The sequence below is a fragment of the Ambystoma mexicanum genome, chromosome 2p, assembly GCF_040938575.1.
Source record: "Ambystoma mexicanum isolate Mex_15411 chromosome 2p, UKY_AmexF1_1, whole genome shotgun sequence".
Lineage (NCBI taxonomy): Eukaryota > Metazoa > Chordata > Amphibia > Caudata > Ambystomatidae > Ambystoma > Ambystoma mexicanum.
Window position 1 is genome coordinate 87,574,085 of NC_090923.1, and position 22,173 is coordinate 87,596,257.

Below are 22,173 nucleotides of genomic sequence, written 5' to 3' on the forward strand. Positions count from 1 at the left end.
GAGACAACGATCTTACAAGGCCAAGTGACATTGAGATCGCTGAGCTGCAGGCGATGCGGAATGCGGGCGGAGGGGAAAGTTCAGGGGAGGGTGGAAGTGCTGTACATGGGATCAAAACAATAACAAGATGTGCAGCAAGCAGGTGGCAGGTGCAGACAGCAGGTGTCCAAAAGTTCAGGTAGGGGGACTGTAGAGTTACAGATAGAGACCCAAGGCCAAGGGTTGCCGGTACTGAAAATGCCAATAAACAAATTTTAAAATAAATCAGGTTGGGGGTGATGGTGAGGGGAGGGGGAAGAAGGGTTCATTTTTTGTGGTTCTGTTGCATATTGGGGATGAGCCGGATGTGCGGCTATTGGGACCTTGGGAGGGTTCTGCGAGCGGGGTGGGCTTGGGGGAATACATTTACAAAAGTTGGCGAATATGTGCTTATTGGACAAGATATCAGGCTAGGGTTGTGCATGGGGAGAGGCAGAAGTGTGCACAGATCATTGGTTTTAGACATGGGGAATGGCCGATCCTATTATGCTCATTACATTGAATGTCCTTGGCCTCAACAACCCCATTAGGGCCAGGAAGATACTGGCTACGTGGATCGCCATCGGCCCAAGATAGTTATATTACAGGAGACACATGCATTGGGGCCATTGCATAGGGGGTTTGCACCTAAATGGTTTAAACAGCGATTTTACACAGACTACTCCTCTCAGGCGAGGGGGGTGCTAACTATGATGCATCGATCCTAATGTTTTCAGGCCGACGAGAGCAGCATAGACCCAAAGGGGTGTTGTGTGATTGTTTGGGGGAGAATTTCTGGGGTAAAAGTGGCGTTGATCAATACATTCGGTCCAAATATAGACAACCCAAATTTCTATTGTCATTTATGTACGATGCTGTTGAGGGCAGCCAGACTTGTGTGATGGGGTGACTTCAATACTATCCTGGACGTTGTGATGGACCGATCGGGGACTGCCCACTACAGCCTAACTGTTGCTGAGCAAATAATTAGACTGATTATGTCTCAGTTGAGGTTGCTGGATGTGTGGAGGAATAGATACCCCGATGAGGCGGAATATACCGATCATTCATCGGTCCGTTATACGATGTCCAGAATAGTCCAGAATGTCTGTATTGCTGTAGCAACCTCTTTTTGCTCTCTGCTGATTGGGTCACTTGAGTGCTGGACTGTGTGATCCACCCGTGAACCTTATCCAACGTTTGCCGATGGAGTTGTCCCTTTTGCTGGACGGCTCCCGTAGACACAGGCCATTGTGGAGAATGCCTCGCGCAATATTGCTAGTTGCTGACGTCTGGACATCTTTACAAGACAACATAATAAAATGTTTTTTTTTAAGTAAATGGAGGTTCAGTGGCTCAGCATGCTAGACATTTAAAGTGTGGCTGAATGGGGACAACACAGTGGCAAATGGCGTGTTGAAACAGGTTCGCAGGGTCTTGACAATGAATATGGGGTAACCAGTGATAAAGCGCTAGTGGGTGTGATTAAGGTAATATGTTGAAATTTCGGGAATAAGCAGACAAGTCGGTACAATGTATGGTGAAGGCCACCTAGGCGCGGAGGTATGGGGTGGCCGACAGTCCAGGGCGGTTTCTGGTAGGCGTAGTGAGAGGTGAGAAAGGAATAGAGCCCATTGTGGGGATTGAAGGGCGAACAGGGGAAGTATTGTCCATGCATGACGGGATCAGTGAAGAATTTCTGTATCTTTATCAGATCCTGTATGTGAATGTGGAGACCTGTACAGATGAGGTATTGGTTAGATGCATGGGGGATTTGGCTCTCCCGACCCTACCCGATGAGTTGCGTTTAATCCTTGACCAACCAGTAACGGTGGAGGAGGTAGTCGAGGCAATCATCTCGTTGGCATCCGGTAAAGCCCTGGCTCGGACGGCTTTGGACTTGAACTCTACAAAGAGTTTCGACAGACCCTGGCACCACGATTACTTAAATTGTGGGATGAGTCACTAGAGATTGTCTGGTTTCCGTCGTCGCTCTCGGAAGCTATTATATCAGTGCTGGTGAAACCAGGTAGGCCATCGCACGAACTAGCCTCTTATATGTCATTGTCATTGATCAATGCTGACACTAAGTGTTAGCGACATTATTGGCCCCTCAGTTGCTCATATGTCACTGCTGGTACACCTGGACCCTTATGTCACTGCTGGTACACCTGGACCAGTCAGGCTTTTTACCCAGCCGATCTACAGCTTTGAATTTGAGGCGGCTTTTTTGTATTATATCGCAAAACAACCGACAGGCTGCGGCTGTTGCTGCCTCACTAGATGCGGAGAAACCCTTCCACTCTGTCTCCCTGAAATTTCTGTTTGCAATACTACGCCATCTTAAATTTGGGGGCTACTTTATAGAGTGTGTGCAACTATTATAGCAGTAGTTTGTTTGTGCCTACACCTCTTTGCGCCAAATTTCTGATGTAAATGAATAAAAGTACGTAGTCAAGTTTCTTCAAGTATATTTTCTTAATTTATTTGATATATGTTCTGCCCATATGGATGACACGTGTTTCGGCGTTTCATTGGCGCCTTTTTCTTGACTACGTACTTTTATTCATTTACATCAGAAATTTGGCGCAAAGAGGTGTAGGCACAAACAAACTACTGCTTACTTTACAAACGGAGCTGAGGGACTCTATGTCTCCGTGTTGACCTACATCCTTGCGACACAAGAATAAAATAATAAAATAAGAAAACCATTGCCAACTTTAATAGCACTAACATACGGGTCGCGAGACTACACCTTATGAGATCCCCACTCAAGAAGTTCCTCACTCAGTAGATTGCAACTATTATATGTTGCTCCAACGGCCAGGGTCCGTACTAATGGGGTGCTGTCGCCAACCTTTAAATCAGGTCGGGGACGGGCAGGGAGGCCTCTTGTCTCCATGCTGTTTGCCTTTATGATGAAGCCTTTGGCATGGCTGATGAGGATGCCACATCGGCATAGAGGCACCCGTATTGCTGGGGCACCACAGATAATATTGCTGTACGTGGACGACACCTCGTTGTATGTTCAGGACCCAGAACAGAATCTGGAGCTCATAATAGAAGAAGTGCCTATGTTTACATATTACTCTGTTTATAAAATAAATAGTACAACCTCAGAATTGTTCCAGCTAACAGACGGGACACTGTGCCCGACTGAACTGTCGTGATTTCGAGGGGTCCCAATCAGATTTAAATACTTGGGGGTGTTTGTGTCCCGGACACAGCGCTCGTTATATGGGACAATCATGAAACCTACCCGAGTTCGCCTGTTGTGAATTTGAAGCTGTGGGCCGGGATCCCCATCTGGTGGTCTCTAAACTGTTATACTATTTCAGCACTTTCCCGATATGGCCGAGGCCGGCATTCTTTACTAGGCTGTGGCCTTTGGCAGTTCAATTGGTATGCAGAGCAGGGGTGGCTCGAATGAGCTGGGAGAAACTGACTGAACCTTACGAACAGGGAGGATTTACCGTGCCAGACTTGGAACTATATTACATTGTGGTGCAAGCACAGTTTGCAGGCTATTGGTGTACTCCGTACCCCCGGCTGGTGCATAGAGCATTGGAGCGTTATAGTGCAGTGCCTACAGGCCTGAAGGCTGTCTTTCTTAGTGACTGCCATGCGGACTCCTTTGCTTCTGACCCCGTTCATACTATCAATGCGTGGTCCTGTATGTTTAAGAGCCTGGGTATTATGGCCCCGTACTGCGGTGCAATCCCCCTGTGGAATTGCCGCCCCTTCCCCCCTCCACGTACGATTCTGACGTGAAGGTATCCTGGAATGGGATAGCCAGATGATGCTTGGGGCCATGTACCTGGGTGGCAGGTATGTGGCGAAACTGGGTAATAATTCCATCAAAACATTACAATATTTTTGGATGAAGGTGGCCGTACCCCCGGTCTGGTGCATAGAGCATTGGAGCATTATAGTGCAGTGCCTACAGGCCTGAAGCCTGTCTTTCTTAGTGACTGCCATGCGGACTCCTTTGCTTCTGACCGCGTTCATACTATCAATGCGTGGTCCTGTATGTTTAAGAGCCTGGGTATTATGGCCCCGTACTGCGGAGCAATCCCCCTGTCGAATTGCCGCCCCTTCCCCCCTCCACATACGATTCTGACGTGAAGGTATCCTGGAATGGGATAGCCAGATGATGCTTGGGGCCATGTACCTGGGTGGCAGGTATGTGGCGAAACTGGGTAATAATTCCATCAAAACATTACAATATTTTTGGATGAGGGTGGCTGTTAGGCGCCGATGGCCGTTGTCTATGCAGGAGCCAGAAACCCATGGATGCATTGAGACAGTGTTCTTGAGTGGCGATACTAGTAAATTGATTTCTAGATTGTATAAACGAGTTCAGGCCAACTCTCTAAGAATCCAGCACAAAGTGAGAACACAACTTGGCTGTCCAGATACAGGATACCCAATGGCAGAAATATTGTCTCCTCACAAAGGAGGTTTCTCTTAACGCGAGATATCGGCTGATACAATTTAAGGTCCTTAATCAGTTGTATTATACACCTGTGCGGTTATCCTAGTTTACACCGAATGTGAGTGATGATTGCACAAAATGTGGTAATGTGGTGGCTTACTCGTTTCATATTTGTCTGCCGATAGGGCTATTTTGGCTAGAAATAGCAGATGTGCTGTATGACATGGTAGCTATCCTTCCAGTACTCTATCCTCCTAAATACCTCCTGGGTGACATTGGCAAGGCTTCTGTGCTGGTGCAGAGGTTGTTTAATCTTCGTTGTAAAAATACTGGAAGTCCAAAGTGGCTCCCACATGCCGGGAATGGATTAGGGAACTAACGAATGCCAACAAAACGGAGGAGGGGTATGTGGCAGTTGTTGTGACGCCATGTCGTCCTAAGGACATTTGGGAACCATGTTGTGCTTACCTCCACTGCGTACAGCAGGATGTGGAAGCGCATTAAGATTTTCCGTGCCTGGCGTATTGGACTTATGCTGGGTACTGCCCTTTGATTTATTGAGTGAGATATATTGGTGGACTGCACACAGCTATTGTTGAATATTGTATTTTACCTGGTCTGTGAAAGTGATTTGTATACTGTGATTTGCAACATGACTCTCTGTTCCTTAAATAAGGTTTTCTTTAAAAAGAATGCATGATGGCGACTTAACAGAATATCACATTTTGCATTTGTTTTTCTCCCGGGTGCAAATTTGCCATTTCTTTACTGTCCGCTTGATATTTGTAACATTTTGAACCTTAGACCCCTTGAGTAAACCAATAGCTTGAACATGTATGCCATGGCTGGGATGCTTGGCTGGGATTTTCCTACCAACAACATGGAGTATTCCCTCATATAATCCACAAGACAAACGTGATTGGATGAGCTGCATAATGTAATTTGTAGCTGTGAACATTCAGGAAATGTGACTAATTATTTTTGTTAATTATCAGGACAAGCGTTCACCTGGTTCCCGGATTGCGCGAGGAGTCCTTCAAGCACTTCCTGCAAGAACTGAAGGTGCCATGGCCATCAGTGGTAGAAGATTCATCCATCTGCAGTGCCACTTTGGCGCTGAAGGACACGCTGCAGAACTCTACCTGTGCTGAAGCCTTCAGGGCAGAGATCTCTCACCTACAAGAACAGGATGTACAAGCAAAGGATGTTGTGTGCAGAGTGCGTTTAAAAGGGTTTTTGGAGCAGCGTTGCCTGGAGGGGTATGATCCAAACCTGGATTTATTTACTGGTAAATGGAAAGGGAAATCCATACTATAGTTACCCTGACTTTCATGCCAGGCCACAGTCTTTATGGGTGAAGGGGAGCCTAGTAGATATGTGAAGGTTCAATTGAAGTTGGCAGTGATTTTGGCTTCTTTGCATAACATAGCCCACATGGGTTCAGGTATACATGGGCACTGTGAATTAAATGCATTTCTGTTGTGATTCTGATCTAACGGTATCAATGGAATGCATTTCTACTACTTTGTGGTCGGATCAGACCGATTGGTGTTACATTCTCCGTAGGTGTCAACTGGAGCCATGCCCTGAAGTTCACCTTCCAGTTCTGCCATTTAAAACAAGGAGCTCTTTTCCTCTGGGCCTTGTTCCTCTTTTTGATTAGATGTTTGGGTTCAGTTCCAGTAGCAAAAAGCTTTTGGATAAAAATCCAGGACCATTTGGAATTGACCCTCGTTATTTGGTGCCACTTAACAGCTATGTGTTTGGCACTACTGCTGATGAGAATTGTTGCTCCATTTATTGCTAACATCGGCAACCTTGGGTTTTATCTCAAGCTGTTACATGATCTTTCAGTGAGGAAGTGTGGAACGAAAACTAGTGCTAGGCTTGAGGATCTTTGCATCCTTTCATTCCAAAATCGTTTTTGCAGACCACGAGACTCATTAACGGATCTGTGACTGCCTTAAAGCTGCTGTGTCTTGTCAGATGAGAGGTCCAATACCTTTTATATGACATTCCCTTAGGTTGTCTGGTGTGACAGTCACAGTGCCAACATTGCATCCAGCCTGGTCCACCTGAGAGTATGATTGACTAGACCAGCCACAAATTGCTTCCAACCCCAAAGAGAGAGCAACTGGTTAGGAACTTCCTGGATCCATTCGAAACCACATCTGCTGAAGTGCACCAGGTTTAGAAATCCAAAACCCAGAGCAGATTCAGCAGTGTCTTTCATGGATTCAGAGAAAATATGCTATGTGGAAACACTAGTACATTCATTGAGGCCCCTTAGTGAACAGGTGTGGAACCTTGAAGAAAAAAAAAACGTAATCCCAAACCCCTCCTTCCAAGCAGCAGCGCTTGTTGAGGAGAACTGTTTTCTCCCTCCCCAGCAGTTGCATCGTTTAATGAGAGAAAAACCTCTTTCCTCCTCTTCCAAGGAAACTATTATTTAGAACAGGTGGGAACTTTCTAGAGGTGTTCCTGCCCCTTGTCCTCTCCTGTGATGGCCTTTCAACATTAGAAGCCCACAACATGAACTTCTGTGCAGGGAACAGCCAAGAGGCAAGATGAGACAGGAAACAAACTGAAAGAAATCCCATATGGCGGCAAACGTTTTGAAGACTTCCCTCCCCTGGCTTTGAATAGGATGCCAATTAACCAATCAATTCTAAAGTTTGCCTCTGCCTACAGGAGGATGGCAAAGGCTTTAAAAATGGGGCTAATATCCACAGACAGTGTCTCTAAGCTGAAAGTTGAGGAGTTGGTTGAGAAAGCTGACGAGCACCAGAGAAAGAAACCCTGTGAGCCCCGAAGAGGGGTGGCCTCCAGTGAGCGGCGGGGGTGGCTCCTTGAATCCCAGATGAGGTTTGTGCTCCAGTGAGGTAGAGAAGAGAGCCCCTTGAACTCCAGAAGAGGCGTGTGCTTCGCAAGGTGGGAGGATGAGTCCAGAGGAGTGGTGTGCTAAAGTGAAGAGAGCAAGCAAGTGACTTTGATACCTAAGAGAGGGGATGTGTAACAGAACTCCTTGGCCCTGGAAGAAGGGAGTAAGTAATGGAGAGAACAGTGGACATGTAGGTGGAGATGCCTTGGGGTCCCCAGAAAAATTAACTGAACTCTGGAAATCCCTAAGTAGGAACCCTTTCTTTCTGGAACTTTCTGTATGTCTTTTTGTTTGCCGTCCTTTGTATTTAATCCTGTTTTCAAGGACTATGTTTTCCAAGAACATTTAGCCATCCTTAAACTAGTGCCATGCAATAGTCTCATGTTTTTACTTTTGTTTAATAAATCCTTTAACTATATTCCGGTGTCAGTAGTTGTGGTTATCCTCTGCCTTATGGCACTGGACAGTGAATGCTTTGAGGAAGCCTTGATAGAGCCCATGGTTTAAAATGTACACCAGGCCACTTCACTGGTATACTATTTCTACTCCAGTCTCTAGTGTATGATATCTGGGCGATCCTATATGGTAGCGGAGAGGTCTTATTTAAGACGCACTCTAAATCGCCACTTATGCTTTCAAAGATGTAGGGTTCATATACACCGACCATATACACAAATGCCGAGAGGATAGCTCAAGGGCAACACAAGCAACACAGGCTGGAATCTCGGTTCCTATTTTTATAAAAGATTTAATTTAATTGGTCAAATAGCACTGTCTTAGTTTAATTTGGTCAAGGAAATACATGGCTGAAAAGCAGAACAAGGAACATATCATGAAAATAATGCAATAGATAATTGGTAGAACAAAAGTGTTTGTTTAGTATTAATACAATTGTCCATATCATCTCGTGTGACTTGATTTTGTTTTCACCAGGTTGAGTCCAAGCTTTTTTGAACAATCAAATCTAGGAGGCTGTTCAAATAACTTTAGGTGTACAACGTTCACCTTTTAAATAACCCACAGCCTGCATTCTGAAATCCTAACTTTGCAATGAAGAAACCCACACCAGCCTTCCTGGAGATAAATGTAGAGTGAAAACCAGGGCTTTAGTTCCCCTCCCTAGTTACTTTCAAGTTGTGCTGTTGCAGTTTGTAACCGGCAAAGACCAATATTCAAATCCCCTCTCCTCTTTCGTTATGGACATCCCACATTTTGGTAAAATGCTTAGAGGGGTATAAACACTCCAGCTGCTGCGCAACTCTCTTTTTCTACTCCAGAGAGCGGGAGAGGACTGAAGTGTATCCATTGGAGGCAGTCGTCGACGTGGGCGTGAGCGGTTGGGAGCAGTGCTTCTCTATACATTTTTAAATTACGTTTTACTGTTCCTATAATAAAATGTTCCGGAATGGTTTTGTTTTAAAATAAGTGTAGGAAGAAGTTGAAACGTGCACCCTACTCTCTACAATGTCTTCACCAAACCATTATTTGATGTGCTTGACTATCTGGGCGTCACCTACACGAATTACGCTGATGACACCCAGATACTCATACCCATTACTGGTGACTACATTGTTGACTTTAAAGCCCTTAATGACATTTACCTTGTCATACAAGCATGGATGGCCCAGCACGAGCTGTGCCTCAATGATGACAAGACTGAGCTTCTCATCCTAGGCACGCAACAGAGACTTAACAAACTGAGTCCCCTCTTTAGCTCCTTTAACATTGACGGTAACCTAATTAAAGTTTCTAAAGATACCAAAACTCTGGGTATCTACCTGGACGCCTCCCTTACTCTCACCCGACAAACTAATGCAGTTGCCGCTGCGTCTGCCTACACCTGTAAATTGATCTCAGCCTGTCGCCCATTCCTCACCGCCCAGAACTGCATTACCCTGGCCAGGACGTTGGTTATGTCCAAATTGGACTACTGCAATGCACTGTACCAAGGCACTAACCAGGGTAATCTCAACAAACTTCAGACTACCCAAAATAATGCCATTAGAGCGGCTCTTAATATCCCCCGATCTGCCCACATCTCAGAAACCAGGAAGAACCTCAACTGGCTCTCAGTCGCCCAAAGGGTCTCCTTGAAAGCACTGGCACTTACATACAAATGTGTGAACCACCAGGCCCCCTCATATCTAGCTTCACGATTTACTCAACATATACCAACGCGAGTACTTAGATCGGCACAATCACAAGGTCTTGCGATCCCTAGATTCAAGCTTCAAACTGCTGGGGGTGCCAGCTTCCCTGTCTTGTCAGCCAAGCTTTGGAACACTATACCACTCACTATCGGAACCCTACCATCATTTAACCTTTTCAAACACAAAGCCAAGCTCTGGCTATTTACATCTCACTAACAACTGCTCTTCTGACTCTGGACGGGCCTCCTGGGACCCAGCTCTGCTTTGTTCCGGCACTACTGTGCTGCCTTTTGCCCTGATTTGTAACGTCAATTGTATATATTGTATATTTTTTTGTTCTCAATCTGTTGGTACCATTGTGATGATATGTCATACCTGTAATTTGTCTGCCAAGATATGCGCCTGGTTGCCCTTGGGCCTGGTCTGCGCTATATAAATTAAACAAATACTGCACTGAACGTTCCCTTGAACAGCAAGCGCATAGGTTTAAGGGTTTGCATGGCGCATTGACGTGGCGATTTCGGTTTGTAGGGAGCGGGGACAGGCCTGCAGGGAACATAGTTCCACATAGTTGCACTACTTCTTTTCGTACACTTCGACCACTGATTGGAGGTAGATGTGTCCACCTGAGTGGCCCTTCAATAAGATGAGGTCTGAGTAGTTGGCAGTACTCTGATCAGGAATTGCTATATTTGGAGCAGAGACGTAAATGGGCACCCTGCACCCTCCCTGCCTGTTCTAGGGTGGTTCTTGCTCTTTGTGGTCATCCCCTGCCTCCTATTTTTATCACCTGACGTGATAAAACACATGTTCTTTCAAGACACTCTCACAAAGGTCTTATAGCTTTGTAAAGTCTTTCTCACACTGCCTAACATTGAGGTATTGGAATAACTGGCAATATTATGCGGAGCTAGAACCCTGCATATGCTTCTGAAGTCTCATAGACTTGATCAGATGGTGCAGAGGTTTTTTCATCTTCATCAGCTGATGACGTCTGAGAGATCTTGAAAATGTATGCATTGTTCCACCTCTGCATAATCCTTCCAGTTATTCCATGAAATGTAGCAACACCTGTATTTTGTGTGATTGTAAAACTGAACTGACACAGCCAAAACATTGCACTTACATCACCTAAACCTCATTGTTCATTGTACCCTCTTTCCCTGCGTAAATGAGGTATGTAAAAATGAACACGGTTATAGATTTCTATTTTTTTTCTACTTTTTTCTTTTAGTACTAGAAGAGAACCTTCAACACCTAGCAGAGATACAACAGGCTGTACGGCAGTGCCAAGTTGAAGTAAGTATGTGGGCGCTGGCAGCAAGACTGGCAAGTAGGTTTACTCTGCAAAGAGCAATACTTGATTTCATGAATAAAAAGCCCTCTATTCAAGTGTACATCAACTCTGTATGATCTGAGCTATTTAAAACGACATAGCTTGTGGCAGTACAACAAACGATATTCCCTGCAGCAGAATAGAATGAGTGGGAAAGGTGACAGGTTTTGGAGCAGGGTTCGGTGTGGGATGCATTTGGTTTTCCTCTCTAGTGGTCACGCTCTCAATTTGCCTTGCCTTATTTCTTCTCAGGATGCGTCGAGCGGCTGCATGGTAATACATGTAGTGAATTGCGAGGAAGAATTTCAGCAACAGAAGATGGACCTGCTCTGGCAGCTGTTGGAACCTGGGGAGCACAGCGCTTCACAGGTAAGCACGTTTCCAACTAGACATCCATGTCACTGAATTTCTTTATGCAACCAGTTTTTAGATCACAACTAAGGCTCTGATGTCCATGTGCCCCGTAGACCTTAACCTTGTTCACTGGGTTGAGTGCAGATATGTGTAAGAAACCTGCTGGACAGGGACTGGAACCAGTATGATTGGCGCCTATAGATGGAACATGGATGGATACCGGCAAACTCTAAGGGAATGGGGAGGCCACTAGCTACATTGTACAAACTAACTTGGCCCACTGCTAAACGCATGTATTGAGGAATGAGGTGAAAGTGTCCATTACAACCAAAATCGCCCTCAGGAATGTTTTTTTCTTAGCACATACTGTGATGAGTCATCATGGATTCCCCGGCGGTAACCTCCTCCCATGTTGACAGGGGACGGCAACTGCAACCTGACCCTAGAGGCGGCTATATGAGGGAGGATCACATGGGAGGAGGCAGCCTCTGGGGAGATGTCATGGCTTCATTGAATGAGACATGGTATCCCCCATTTGCCCACAAAAAAGACCCCTTGGTACCCAATACCCTTGTGGACTATTGCCGTGCATCTGTACCCCCTTTTAGGAGAAATGGAGAAACCTTTTCCCAAAGCCCTTTTAACCAGATCTTCCATCCTTTGACAAAAGTATAAAAGCTCCAGGACTGTCTCTTCCAGCTCTAATTATCCATGTAGAACTGGTTCATCATTTGGAACAATTGCAAGTAATCTTTCATGTAATTTGCATCGGTCATCATCAATGGACTTCATCTCTCACAATTACCCAAGTAAGGGTAAGGACTGCATTTGGTGAATCAGAGAAGGAACCTTTGAAAGAAGAAACTACAAGGCTAAGGAGCTTTGTAACAAAAAGTATTGTTGTGTGTCAAGACGCAAAAAAGTTGGATCAGGAATCGTTGGCATAGTGCTGAAGAATCCAGGGGAAGGGAATCACCCTCTGGAATCTGCAACCAGTCCAGGAGAAGGGAACTCCTGTGGTACTAAAATCTTGTTTTCACTTTGGAATACCTTGGTATTTGAATTGGGAAGAGAAACCAGGGGAAAGGGCGTCTTCCGTAACCAAGGTGCCTTTACCTTGGAGAACATTCATGTTGGAGCTGTTCTATCTTTCCTTTTATGAACTCTTTGCAATCACCAGGTTAAAGATATTTCCCCTTTCCACCTTACAATTTGGTTTGTAGTGTGGGGGCATGATAGAACATTTGGACACAAGTACAGTTTTGGTTTTGACAACCTGACACAGACAGATCCTTAGTTTTGGTTAAAGCTAAGGAGGTTCCTCTTAGAGCAGAGTTAGAGAGGCATTTTTCTTACCAACTTTATAAAAGTCTTCAATCAAAAACATGACAACTTTGTGTCCGGCTTTTCATTTCGGACTCCTCACAATATACAGTGGTATTCTTCCTGCAGCGCACCTCTGGTGTCTAGGCGCCGTACTGAGTCACTGAAAGGAACACAAGCGAAGCGCATGCTCACCACGAAATATGCTGCCAGTGAGTAACTGCCCTTATTGGAAGCCACGGCAGCGGGAGTGTAGGACTGGTGGGGCGGGCAAACCGCCATTTATTTACGCATTGTTGTTTTTATGTGCGCCACACTCGGTGGTTCGGGTGCAACATTTATCGATCTTCTGTTATTATGTAGTGTCTTTGGGGTAGAATTGCTCAGGGAGGGGTTGTCAGAGTTCCAGTTTTCTTCTGAGTCCGAGATTTCCTTGCATGATAGAATATCGCCAGTACTTGAAATGGTTTTGCCTTTGTGGTATTCGTCAAGTATGAATAATGATGAGCTTTCTTTAGATGACAGGGAATTGTTGGTATTTGGCAGGTGGTCATCCTCATATGTCGTGCGGTTCATCAAGGTTTCCATTATGTTTGTCTTCGGTTGCTTGTTCTTCAGTGGGTTTTGATTTCTGTGTTTTATTGGTTTCAGTGGGTTTTAAATCAGGATTGGTTGTTGCTTTCTCATTCTGTTTCTGGTGTTGTAAATGAGTAGTATTAGGTGGGGAAGTTAGGTTTCTCAGAAAGGCACGCAATCCTTTTTCTTTTTTTTGCCAGCTGTTTTTTGTTTGTTTGGTTTTTCTATTATCTTCCTTGAAGTGTCGAAAATTGCAAAGGATCCGGTTTCATTGTTTTGAGTGAGTGGAGGGGCCGGGTGGTAGGGGTGTTTTCTGCTCTTTCTTGTAGGTTGGTCTGGATGTGTTTTTTTTTCTCATCAGGTTGATTGTTTCATCCCTTTCCTTGTCGTGTTGCTCTAGCTGGCTCTCGTTTGTTGTTTTATGAAGACCGGTTTTGTCATGGTAAGGTGTGTATGAAGGATTTTCTCCTTAGAGCAGTTAGGCGATGAGCGGTTGATTGTTTTTTCAAGTTGTTTAGCAGATAGCAGTTTGATCAAGGTTGCGGTAAATTGTTCCTTCTCCGCACGGTCTGCTCTTGCTAAGTCGAAGAGTCTGGCCTGCCATTGGGCTGATGTTTCTGCTTCCTGATCAAGACGTAGTTAAAGTTTGGCAATAAATGACTCAGTATGGATTTGCTTCATGTGCGATAAGGCGATGAGTGTTGCTTGATCCTGTATGGTGTCTTTTAGCGTTTCATATACTTTAATGAAAGGGATCCGTGCTTGACTGGAAGCTGTGAATAGAGAGTTCTGGAGTTCAGCCGTTGTGGTCGGTATTGGAATTTCTGGTTGTTCGCAGATGTGATTGCATTTGCATTTTTATTATTCTGAATGTTTGGGTGTGTTAGTGTTTGGAAATTCTCGTGTTGCTGGTACTTCATAGTGCTTTGTTTGATGCGAGTCCTTTTCGCATAGATTAGTTGACTCGGCTGTGTTTTTTCCATCGGGTTCGGTGTAGGATTTTTCTTGCTTGGGTGTGGAGGCTCCATCAGGATGGTGTAGATTGAGCCTAGCAGGGGTGAAGCTTCCGAATATTGAGTCTCGTTTTTCCTGGTTAGATATTATTGACTCTACTTCGTCAATGTCTAGGGAAAGTCTCGCTAGTCTTTTTTTTTTCTCGATAGCTTCCAATATTAGTATGATTTGGGGATTTTTGAGAGGCTCAGGGCATAGGTTTGTTGCCATCGTTTTTTTGCAAGAATTGCTTTTGTCTTTTGCGGCATTACCGTTGGCTTTTTGGTCAGGTGGAGTGGATGGTGAGCAGGTATTTTGTTTCTTGCTTGACTTGGGTTCTGTATGTCTCTGTTTTGATTTTCGCGCTGGTAAGCTTGTTAGGAAAGGGGGGGTTTGTGCTTGCAATCACGGGTGTAGTGTATCAACTAGGCGTATTTTCCATCTCAAGCGTTTGTCTTGTGTTAGGCGATATTCTGAGTTCATCTGTTGTCACATCAGGGTTATATACATTAATGGGTTGGAGTTCCTTGTTTCTCATTTCTAGTTCCGTTTGGTTGCAATCAAGATCTTGATGCTTTGGCAGTCGTTATCCGTGCAGTCGTTGCTACAATTAATGCCGTGGTAGGGAGGGGCGTGGCATGTATCCACTGGAGATTTGACTTCCTTGATGTCTGGTGGTCGCTTGTAGATTGCGGTTCAGCAGTTCAGGTATTGAAGGATATACTGGTCAAAGGCACCAGATCCACACTCCCTGTTGTCCTGGCTGCTCTGGGGCAGGTTGTTCTTTGCGGGTCAGCAGTTCAGGTATGGAAGGATATACGGGTCAAAGGCACCAGGCCCACAGTCCCTGTTGTCCTGGCTGCACTGGGGCAGGTTGTTCTTTGCGGGTCAGCAGTTCAGGTATGGAAGGATATACGGGTCAAAGGCAGCAGGCCCACAGTCCCTGTTGTCCTGGCTGCGCTAGGGCAGGTGGTTCTTTGTTGTGGAGTGGCGCCAGTGGGTGTCTGCAGTTCTTGCAGAATGCGCCATTGTTTCCTGGAGATTGGGGTTGAGACCCCATGGGGGGTTGCTAGATGGTAATCAGGTCAATGGTGGAACGCCTGAAGACCCTGATATCAGTAGTGGCTTTGCCGGGATAAAGATTAAATGGCAGAAGGGTTTGCGGCGTCAGCGGCTGCAGTGAGGACTCTGTTGGCTTGATGTAGAGTGTGTAGACTGCTAGGGCAGTGGGAGGGGGTTAAATACGTGCACAGGAGATCATAACATAATAAAATGTGTTTCGTGTTCAAGATTGAGGGTTCAGTCTTACCGTGTTGCCTGGCTCAAGAGGCAGGGGGTGGCGAACACAGCAACCAGCAAAACGGCGAAAACAGTATGCGCACCCTTCACTGGCGCGGGCTTAACGCTGCAAGGGTGGACTGCGTCAGCTGATAGAGTACTCCTTCCTGGAGTGGGCGCAGCCGAGTTAGGGGCTCGTTCTCTTAAAGTAGCAGGCAGTGGCGTTCAGGCAGCTTGTGCCGTGTTCAATGAAAGAGTAGCGCTGGTTGCAGGCGCAGGCCTGGATGGATCAGGAGTCGCAGTGTTGACAGGTACAGTTCACACAAATCACGCGGGTGTGAGAGAGCAGCGAAATCAGTACGCGCGCCCTTCACTATAAAAAGGTACATTGGTAATCATTCGTAATCAGATTTGTAGTCATTCACTATCCAATTTATTTAACAAACTTTTCTGATAATATTATCCCAGAATTGGATGATGGTATAGAACATTTTCTTATCACCCTGCAAAATTTGTGCCCACCGTTCTTTCGGTTCCATCTGTGTATTGTCTTTTAGAAACATTTCTCTAAACAGATTACGCTTCTCAGATAGTGCAGAGCATTCAATTATAATATGGAATAAGGATTCTACTGATTGAGCTTGGTTACAAAATCTACAGAACTTTAGCATATTAGGAATTTGCTTGGTGTTTGTTAGCAATTCCCGTGTCATGAGTATGTTCAAACATAGTCTCAGGAAGCTGTCTCAAATCCGTTGCTCTGGGAAAAGTGCAGGGTATGCTGGTAATTGGTGGATAGCTCGTATATCAGATTCACATTTGAGGTCCATTTGGTACTGTGGTTTAAGTTGTAGTGTCGTTATCCAGTCATTTAACAGGCTTCATTTTTTTGCATGCTGTGGACGCTAGAGCAACATTTTGGTGGACAACTCTGCCGCTTGAAGTATTTATTTTATGGTGTTTTTCCAGTCATTTAATACTCTGTCATTATACAATGTTTCCTTGTAATGCAAGATGTCAAATGCTGATGACTCATTTCCACTTACAATTTTCCGGTAAAGATCACATTTTTTCCACGTCATTGCAGAATGTAGAGATTGCGTGGCGATTTCATATCGGATACGAGGCATTGGGTACGATGATGGTAATGATAGTGCTTTCCGCCAAAAGATTGCTTCCAGCTGTTGCCAAACATCAGGATCAAGCTTGCTGTCACCTTTTGCCTAAAAAAGGTTATTATGGGTTTCTGAGAGAATTTCCCGTATTTGCGGTGTATCAATGCTCCTTGTCTAGGAAGTGAAAGAGCTTTTGATTTCAAGAAAACTTCCCTATCCCTGTCTGATTTTGATTGATTAATCCAAATTCCAAGATATTTTATTGTCGACACTTGCAGCAATTTTTCCTTTTGTAAGAACCAACTTAATCTTTTAGCTCGCGTGGAAGGATTTCTTTGTTAGAGACATTATTTTTGTTTTGGATGTATTGATTTTCAGTTCATTTAAATTCATATAAGATTCAAGTTGGTTGAGGCTTATCTGTAGACTTGGTGTTTTATCGAAGATGACGATATCGTCAGCATAGCTGTCCAGTCAAATGGTTGAATATATTTGATCGAATGACAAATTGGTCGAATCAATTTGGTCGAAAAAAAAAAGGTCGAATTTTTTTTTTAAAGTATTTTTTTTTTTTGCTCTAGTATAGGTAAAAAAAAGGTGTTTTAACATCAAAAACGGGGGTTGGGGGGGACCGTCAGCATATACATCATTAGTGGTAATTGTTCCGCATTGATTTTTGGTGGATTCATTGCAGAATTTCTCATGGAAGTATATAAATTAAAGAGTGGCCGCTAAGTGACACCCTTGTTTCAGGCCATTCCACGTTTTAATAGCACGTTTTAATAGCCAATGTCACCACTCCATCCGAGGTCATACGGATTTGAATGCTTGTATTGGAATAGCTTGATGGGTTCTATTATGTCATGGGGACATTTCCAGCGAGTCAATTTGTCCCACAAAATCTGTCTATTGACTAGATCAAATGCAAGTTGCAGGTCAACGAATGCCGCATAAATCCGTGTTTTAGATCTTATAGATTCTTGTTTGAGCAAGTTCAGCAAAAACAGGTTGATGTTAGTACTGTAATTTTTAATAAATCTGTTTGCCGTACTGCTTGATGGTTGTATTCGCTGCCCGTGATGTTAGTTTTTTTAATATAAATGATGCAAAGATTTTCCCTAGTGGATCCAGCAGGGCGATTGGGCGGTAATTGCCCGGGTTCTTTATGTTGCCCTGGTTATAGATTGGTATAAGGATCACTAATTGCCAGGTCTTGGGTATTTTATTTGTTTCAGCTATCAGGGCAAGATCTGTACGCATAGCACTATCCATTCTTTAGGATTACTTTTGATTAACACGTTGGACAAGCCATCTGGCCCTGGCGCACAGGACATATTCAGATTTTTGATCACATTCGAAACGTCTTGAATGTTGAATATCCACCAACCATTTCTGAGTTTGGACTGGCAGTTGAGTCCTCGTCGGTATCGTTCTTTCTTTGTAGAGATTGTGAAGTATTTTGTCCAATCAGATTCTGAAACATCAGGAATCATTTTGCTTTGTATATTCGATCGTCGATTAAGCAGGTCCCATAGACTTCTGGAATTTCTATTCTTCAACGCTTCCAGAATCATTTCAGCATTCCGTTGTTTAGCTAGATGTCTAGTAGATTTCATCCAATTTGTATACTTCTGCCTCTCCTTTTTAATCAACCTGCATTTGTCTTCATCCAAATTTTTAAGGAGAGCTCTTAACTTTTTATGTAGTTCTTTTCTTTTCCTTTATGCCAGGATTACATGCATGCAGGTGTTGTCTTCTATCTTTCGGATTTCTAGTTTGAACGGTAAAAAATTGCCTCAAAAGCCATTTCATAATTCAATTTTGCCACACCTTTCTGACTAGATTTTTCAAATATATTTGATAACAATCCAGTTTGTGATTGGGTCATACGGAGTCTATTCAATCTTTTATTAGTTTCTAGCCGAGGAAGAAGAACTTTAGGTTTAGGTATTCCCCACATGAACCATGCGACGGTCAGCCTATGATGGTCACTATTGGCTGAGTTTATATTTCCAGTATCATGGAATTTTGCCTTTATCCCCTGTGAAATGTAGATAGTCTATCGTAGCAGTGGAAGATCCTTGTGACCATGTTGGTAGAATGTTGCTGCTGTCGTTGCTAGAAATAGCTGTAAGAACAAAATTTCGATCTTCAATTTCTTTTGTCATTTTGTTTGCTCTTAATGACAAGTCGGAAACTTCATGTCCAGCTCCTTTCGATGTATATAGATGGATATTCAAGTCCCCACAAATTATGAGTCCAATTGAGGAAATTGGTTGGTTGCTAGATCAATCGCTGTGAAGGCAGTGTCTATAAAACTCTTGTCACTAATTGCCGCCGGATTCCAATACAAAATTAGAATCCCCAAGTTTTCTTTCAAATTGTTTTTTTTTCATTCATTGCAAATTGTCCTGTTGTTGTTCTTGTATTTTGTATTTTATTTATTTATACAGCGCACCAGGCCCAAGGGCAACCGGGCGCGTTATTTAGTTAGTTTAGTTACAGGCATGGTAAGAAGAAGCATTAGAGTAGATTATACATATATACACATTATACAACATGTAATTACAGGCATGGTAAAATGAGGCATTAGAATGAGATATACATAAATGGGCCATTTATACAAGAAATATATACTGGGAAAGAGCAGGTACAGGCAGTGAGTCAGTGATGCCTATGTAGAGACCCTAGGCGTTGTGAGCTAGAAGTCATAGCGAGTCCTGGGCAGACAACCAGGCTGAGTCCTTGCGTTTGAAGGCCGGGAACGAAGTTTCTGCTCTTGGTGGATTAGGTAGCGAGTTCCATAGCATGGCTGCTAGGACTGGGAAGCTGCGTCCACTAGATCTTTGCAAGTTGAAGCGTGGGACAGCGAGACAGTTGGTTTGGGCACTTCTGAGAGGTCTCGTAGTGGTATGTAGTGTGAATCTGCTTGCTAAGTAGCTGGGGGCTTGATTGGCGAGGCTTTTGTGTGTGAGAGCGAGTGCTTTGGGGGAGACTCTTTGGGAGACTGAGAGCCAGCGAAGGCTTCGTCTGGAATCCGAGATGTGGAGGTTCCTGGGAATATTGAGCGCCGCTCTGATGGCGTTATTTTGGATGATTTGAAATTTGTTCATATTGCATTGGTTAGCCCCTAGATAGAGAGCATTGTAATAATCAATTTTGGAAAGGACCAAAGTCCTGGCTAATGTGGTACAGTTGGCTGGTGAGAGCAAGGGGCGGCAAGCTGTGATGAGCTTGCAAATGTATGAAGCCGATGATGATACTGCGTTGGTTTGTCTGGATCGGAAGAGAGTAGAGTCGATGTAGACACCAAGTGTTTTTGTGTCCTTGGCCACTTTGATGGTGTTGCCATCAAGGGTGAAGGCTTTAAACGAAGGGTCAAGTTTGTTAAGTCTTTGGTGGGAGCCAAGGATGATGAGCTCCGTCTTGTCATCATTTAAGCACAGTTCGTGCTGAGCCGTCCAGGCTTGAATAACTTGATAAATGGCGTTGATGGATAGTGAGTCGGTTTTGTGGTCACCTGTGATGGGGATAAGTATCTGGGTGTCATCAGCTTAGTTGGTGTACGTGACACCCAGAAGATCCAGAATGTCAAATAGAGGTTTTGTAAATACATTGTAGAGTGTCGGGGATACACAGGATCCTGGAGGCACTCCGCAAGTGACCGGGGAGGGTTCTGCGGTGGCGGTATGGGTAAAGACTTGCATTGATCTGTTATCTAGGAATGAGGTGATCCAGGCTCTCTCTTTGTCCAAGAAGTGGGCGGCAGTTTTTAGGTGACGCAAAGGATTTGGTAATTAACCAAATCGAAGGCCGCTGAGAGATCTAAGAGGAGTAAATGGCCAGTTTGCCTTCATCTTTGAGGTCTTCAATCTGGGTTTTAAGGTCAAGTAGAGCTGTTTCAGTGCCGTATCGCGGGCGGAAACCAGACTGCCTCAAACCCAGGAGATTATTGGTTTCTAGGTAGTCTTGGATCTGCAGGTATGCGGCGAGATCAAGAATTTTTAAAAGGAAAGGGAGCCTGGTAATCGGTCGGTAGTTAGTGGGTATGTTGGCGTCCAGGATGGGTTTATTCAGGAGAGGGATGACGCAGGCATCCTTGAGGTTGTCAGGGACAATCCCAGTGCTGAAGGAGGAGTTGATGAGTGTGGTGATGAAGGGCGCTAAGTTATGAGCGGCTTCCTTGATGATGATGATGGTGGTGGGGCAGGGGTCCCCATGACAGTTGGTAGGTTTAAGATTATTGATAATGTGTTCTACTTCAATGGTGGAGAGAGGTGTGAAGCAGAAGCGTTTCAAGGGTTCAGTGTTGGGGTTGATGATAGCCTGGGGTGGTTTGTGTTGTAGGCTGGGCTGCAAACTAGGTTTTTTTTCATTGATTTTTATTTGGAGGGTGACGATTTTTCCATGGAGGGCTTTTTGGATGTTAGCACCCCAGGTGCTGTCCTTGGAGCAAGTGTCGGGAGGAGTCGCAGGGGATTCTAGCTCTTTCAAGATTCTAAATAGCTCCTTGGTGTTAGATTGGGTGAGTTCAATGCGTTTGTTGTACGTCTCTTTTTTTGCTGTGAGTATGGCTTCTTTGTAATTAAGAGTAGCTAAGACGACACTAGCTTTGTTGGCTTCCGTTGGATTGCTTTCCCAGCGTGCTTCAAGGGTCCTTTTTCACTTGCGTAAGGTTCTCAGCTGTGGCGTGAACCAGGAATTAGGTGGGCCCCGGGTTCGGGTTTTCTTAGTTTGGAGGGCACGATAAGATCAAGCGCTTTAGTCATGGTTTGATTGTATAAGTCAACCAAGACAGTGGGGTCAGAGCATGAGGATGAGATGTCGTTGAGAGCAGGGAGGATGAGTGGGAGTAGTTTAGCGCAGGTTATGTTAAGCTTATTTCTAGTGGCAGTTGAGAGCGCTATATTGGGCGTGGGATGGATGATTTTAGCAGGGATACTGAAGGTGATAAGATGGTGGTCGGTCCATGCGCATGGTTGAATGGATTCGATATTTGTGTCACAGTTTAAGTTGGCTATCCAGTCGAGGGTCGTCCTGCCTCTGGTATGGGTAGGCAGGGTGATCTGTTGTGTGAAGTCTAGGTTGAGTAGCAGGTTGTTGGATGTCCTGAGTGGAGGCATCGTTGGGGTCTAGGTAGCCTAGATTGAAGTCACCTAATACTATGATTTGGGACTTAGACTTAGTGTTGTCAGTGAGGATGTGGGAGAGGTCCTCGGCAAACGATGATAGTGGGCCAGGCGGTCTATATATGATGTGGAGAGTGATGGTCCGGTTGGGGGTAATGTCACGACCCTCGCCCAAAACCCCCTCTGGCAAACCCATTGGCCAGGTGGAGTCGGGACTCGGGCCTCTAGAGCCTGGCATCCTCTTCAAAAGCCTTCCTGGAGCCAATCCTGGCGCCTATGGCACCAGGCTCATACACCATGAAAACATGTGCTTGGGAACTACTTAATCGTGTTTGTCAGCCAACATGGAGGCATTCACATAGCTTGGTTCCTAGGAACCAAGCTATGCAGTCCAGTGTTTTGGGTGTGGTAGCCTAGGGACTACTTTACATGGACTATTTTGTTAGGGCTATTTAAACCACAAGACAAGACAACACGCTTTGCGTTACTTTGCAGTTTGCAACGTGACGCTCACTGTGTCCAGCTATACCCACGAACCTCGGAGAAGCAGAACCTGCAAGGAGACAAAAGGAACACCGTTAGCAG

General features: G+C 44.7%; 1 protein-coding gene across 2 annotated transcripts in view; it reads left to right on the plus strand.

Annotated features, from left to right (window-relative positions):
* DALRD3 (DALR anticodon binding domain containing 3) overlaps positions 1-22,173 on the plus strand; it is a 321,275-nt gene that overhangs the window by 78,023 nt on the left and 221,079 nt on the right. For both annotated transcript variants that reach the window (XM_069643313.1, XM_069643314.1), the window contains exons 3-5: positions 5,449-5,741; positions 10,719-10,783; positions 11,073-11,189. In XM_069643313.1, the coding sequence (XP_069499414.1) occupies positions 5,449-5,741; positions 10,719-10,783; positions 11,073-11,189 (475 nt within the window). The remainder of the gene's footprint in view (positions 1-5,448; positions 5,742-10,718; positions 10,784-11,072; positions 11,190-22,173) is intronic.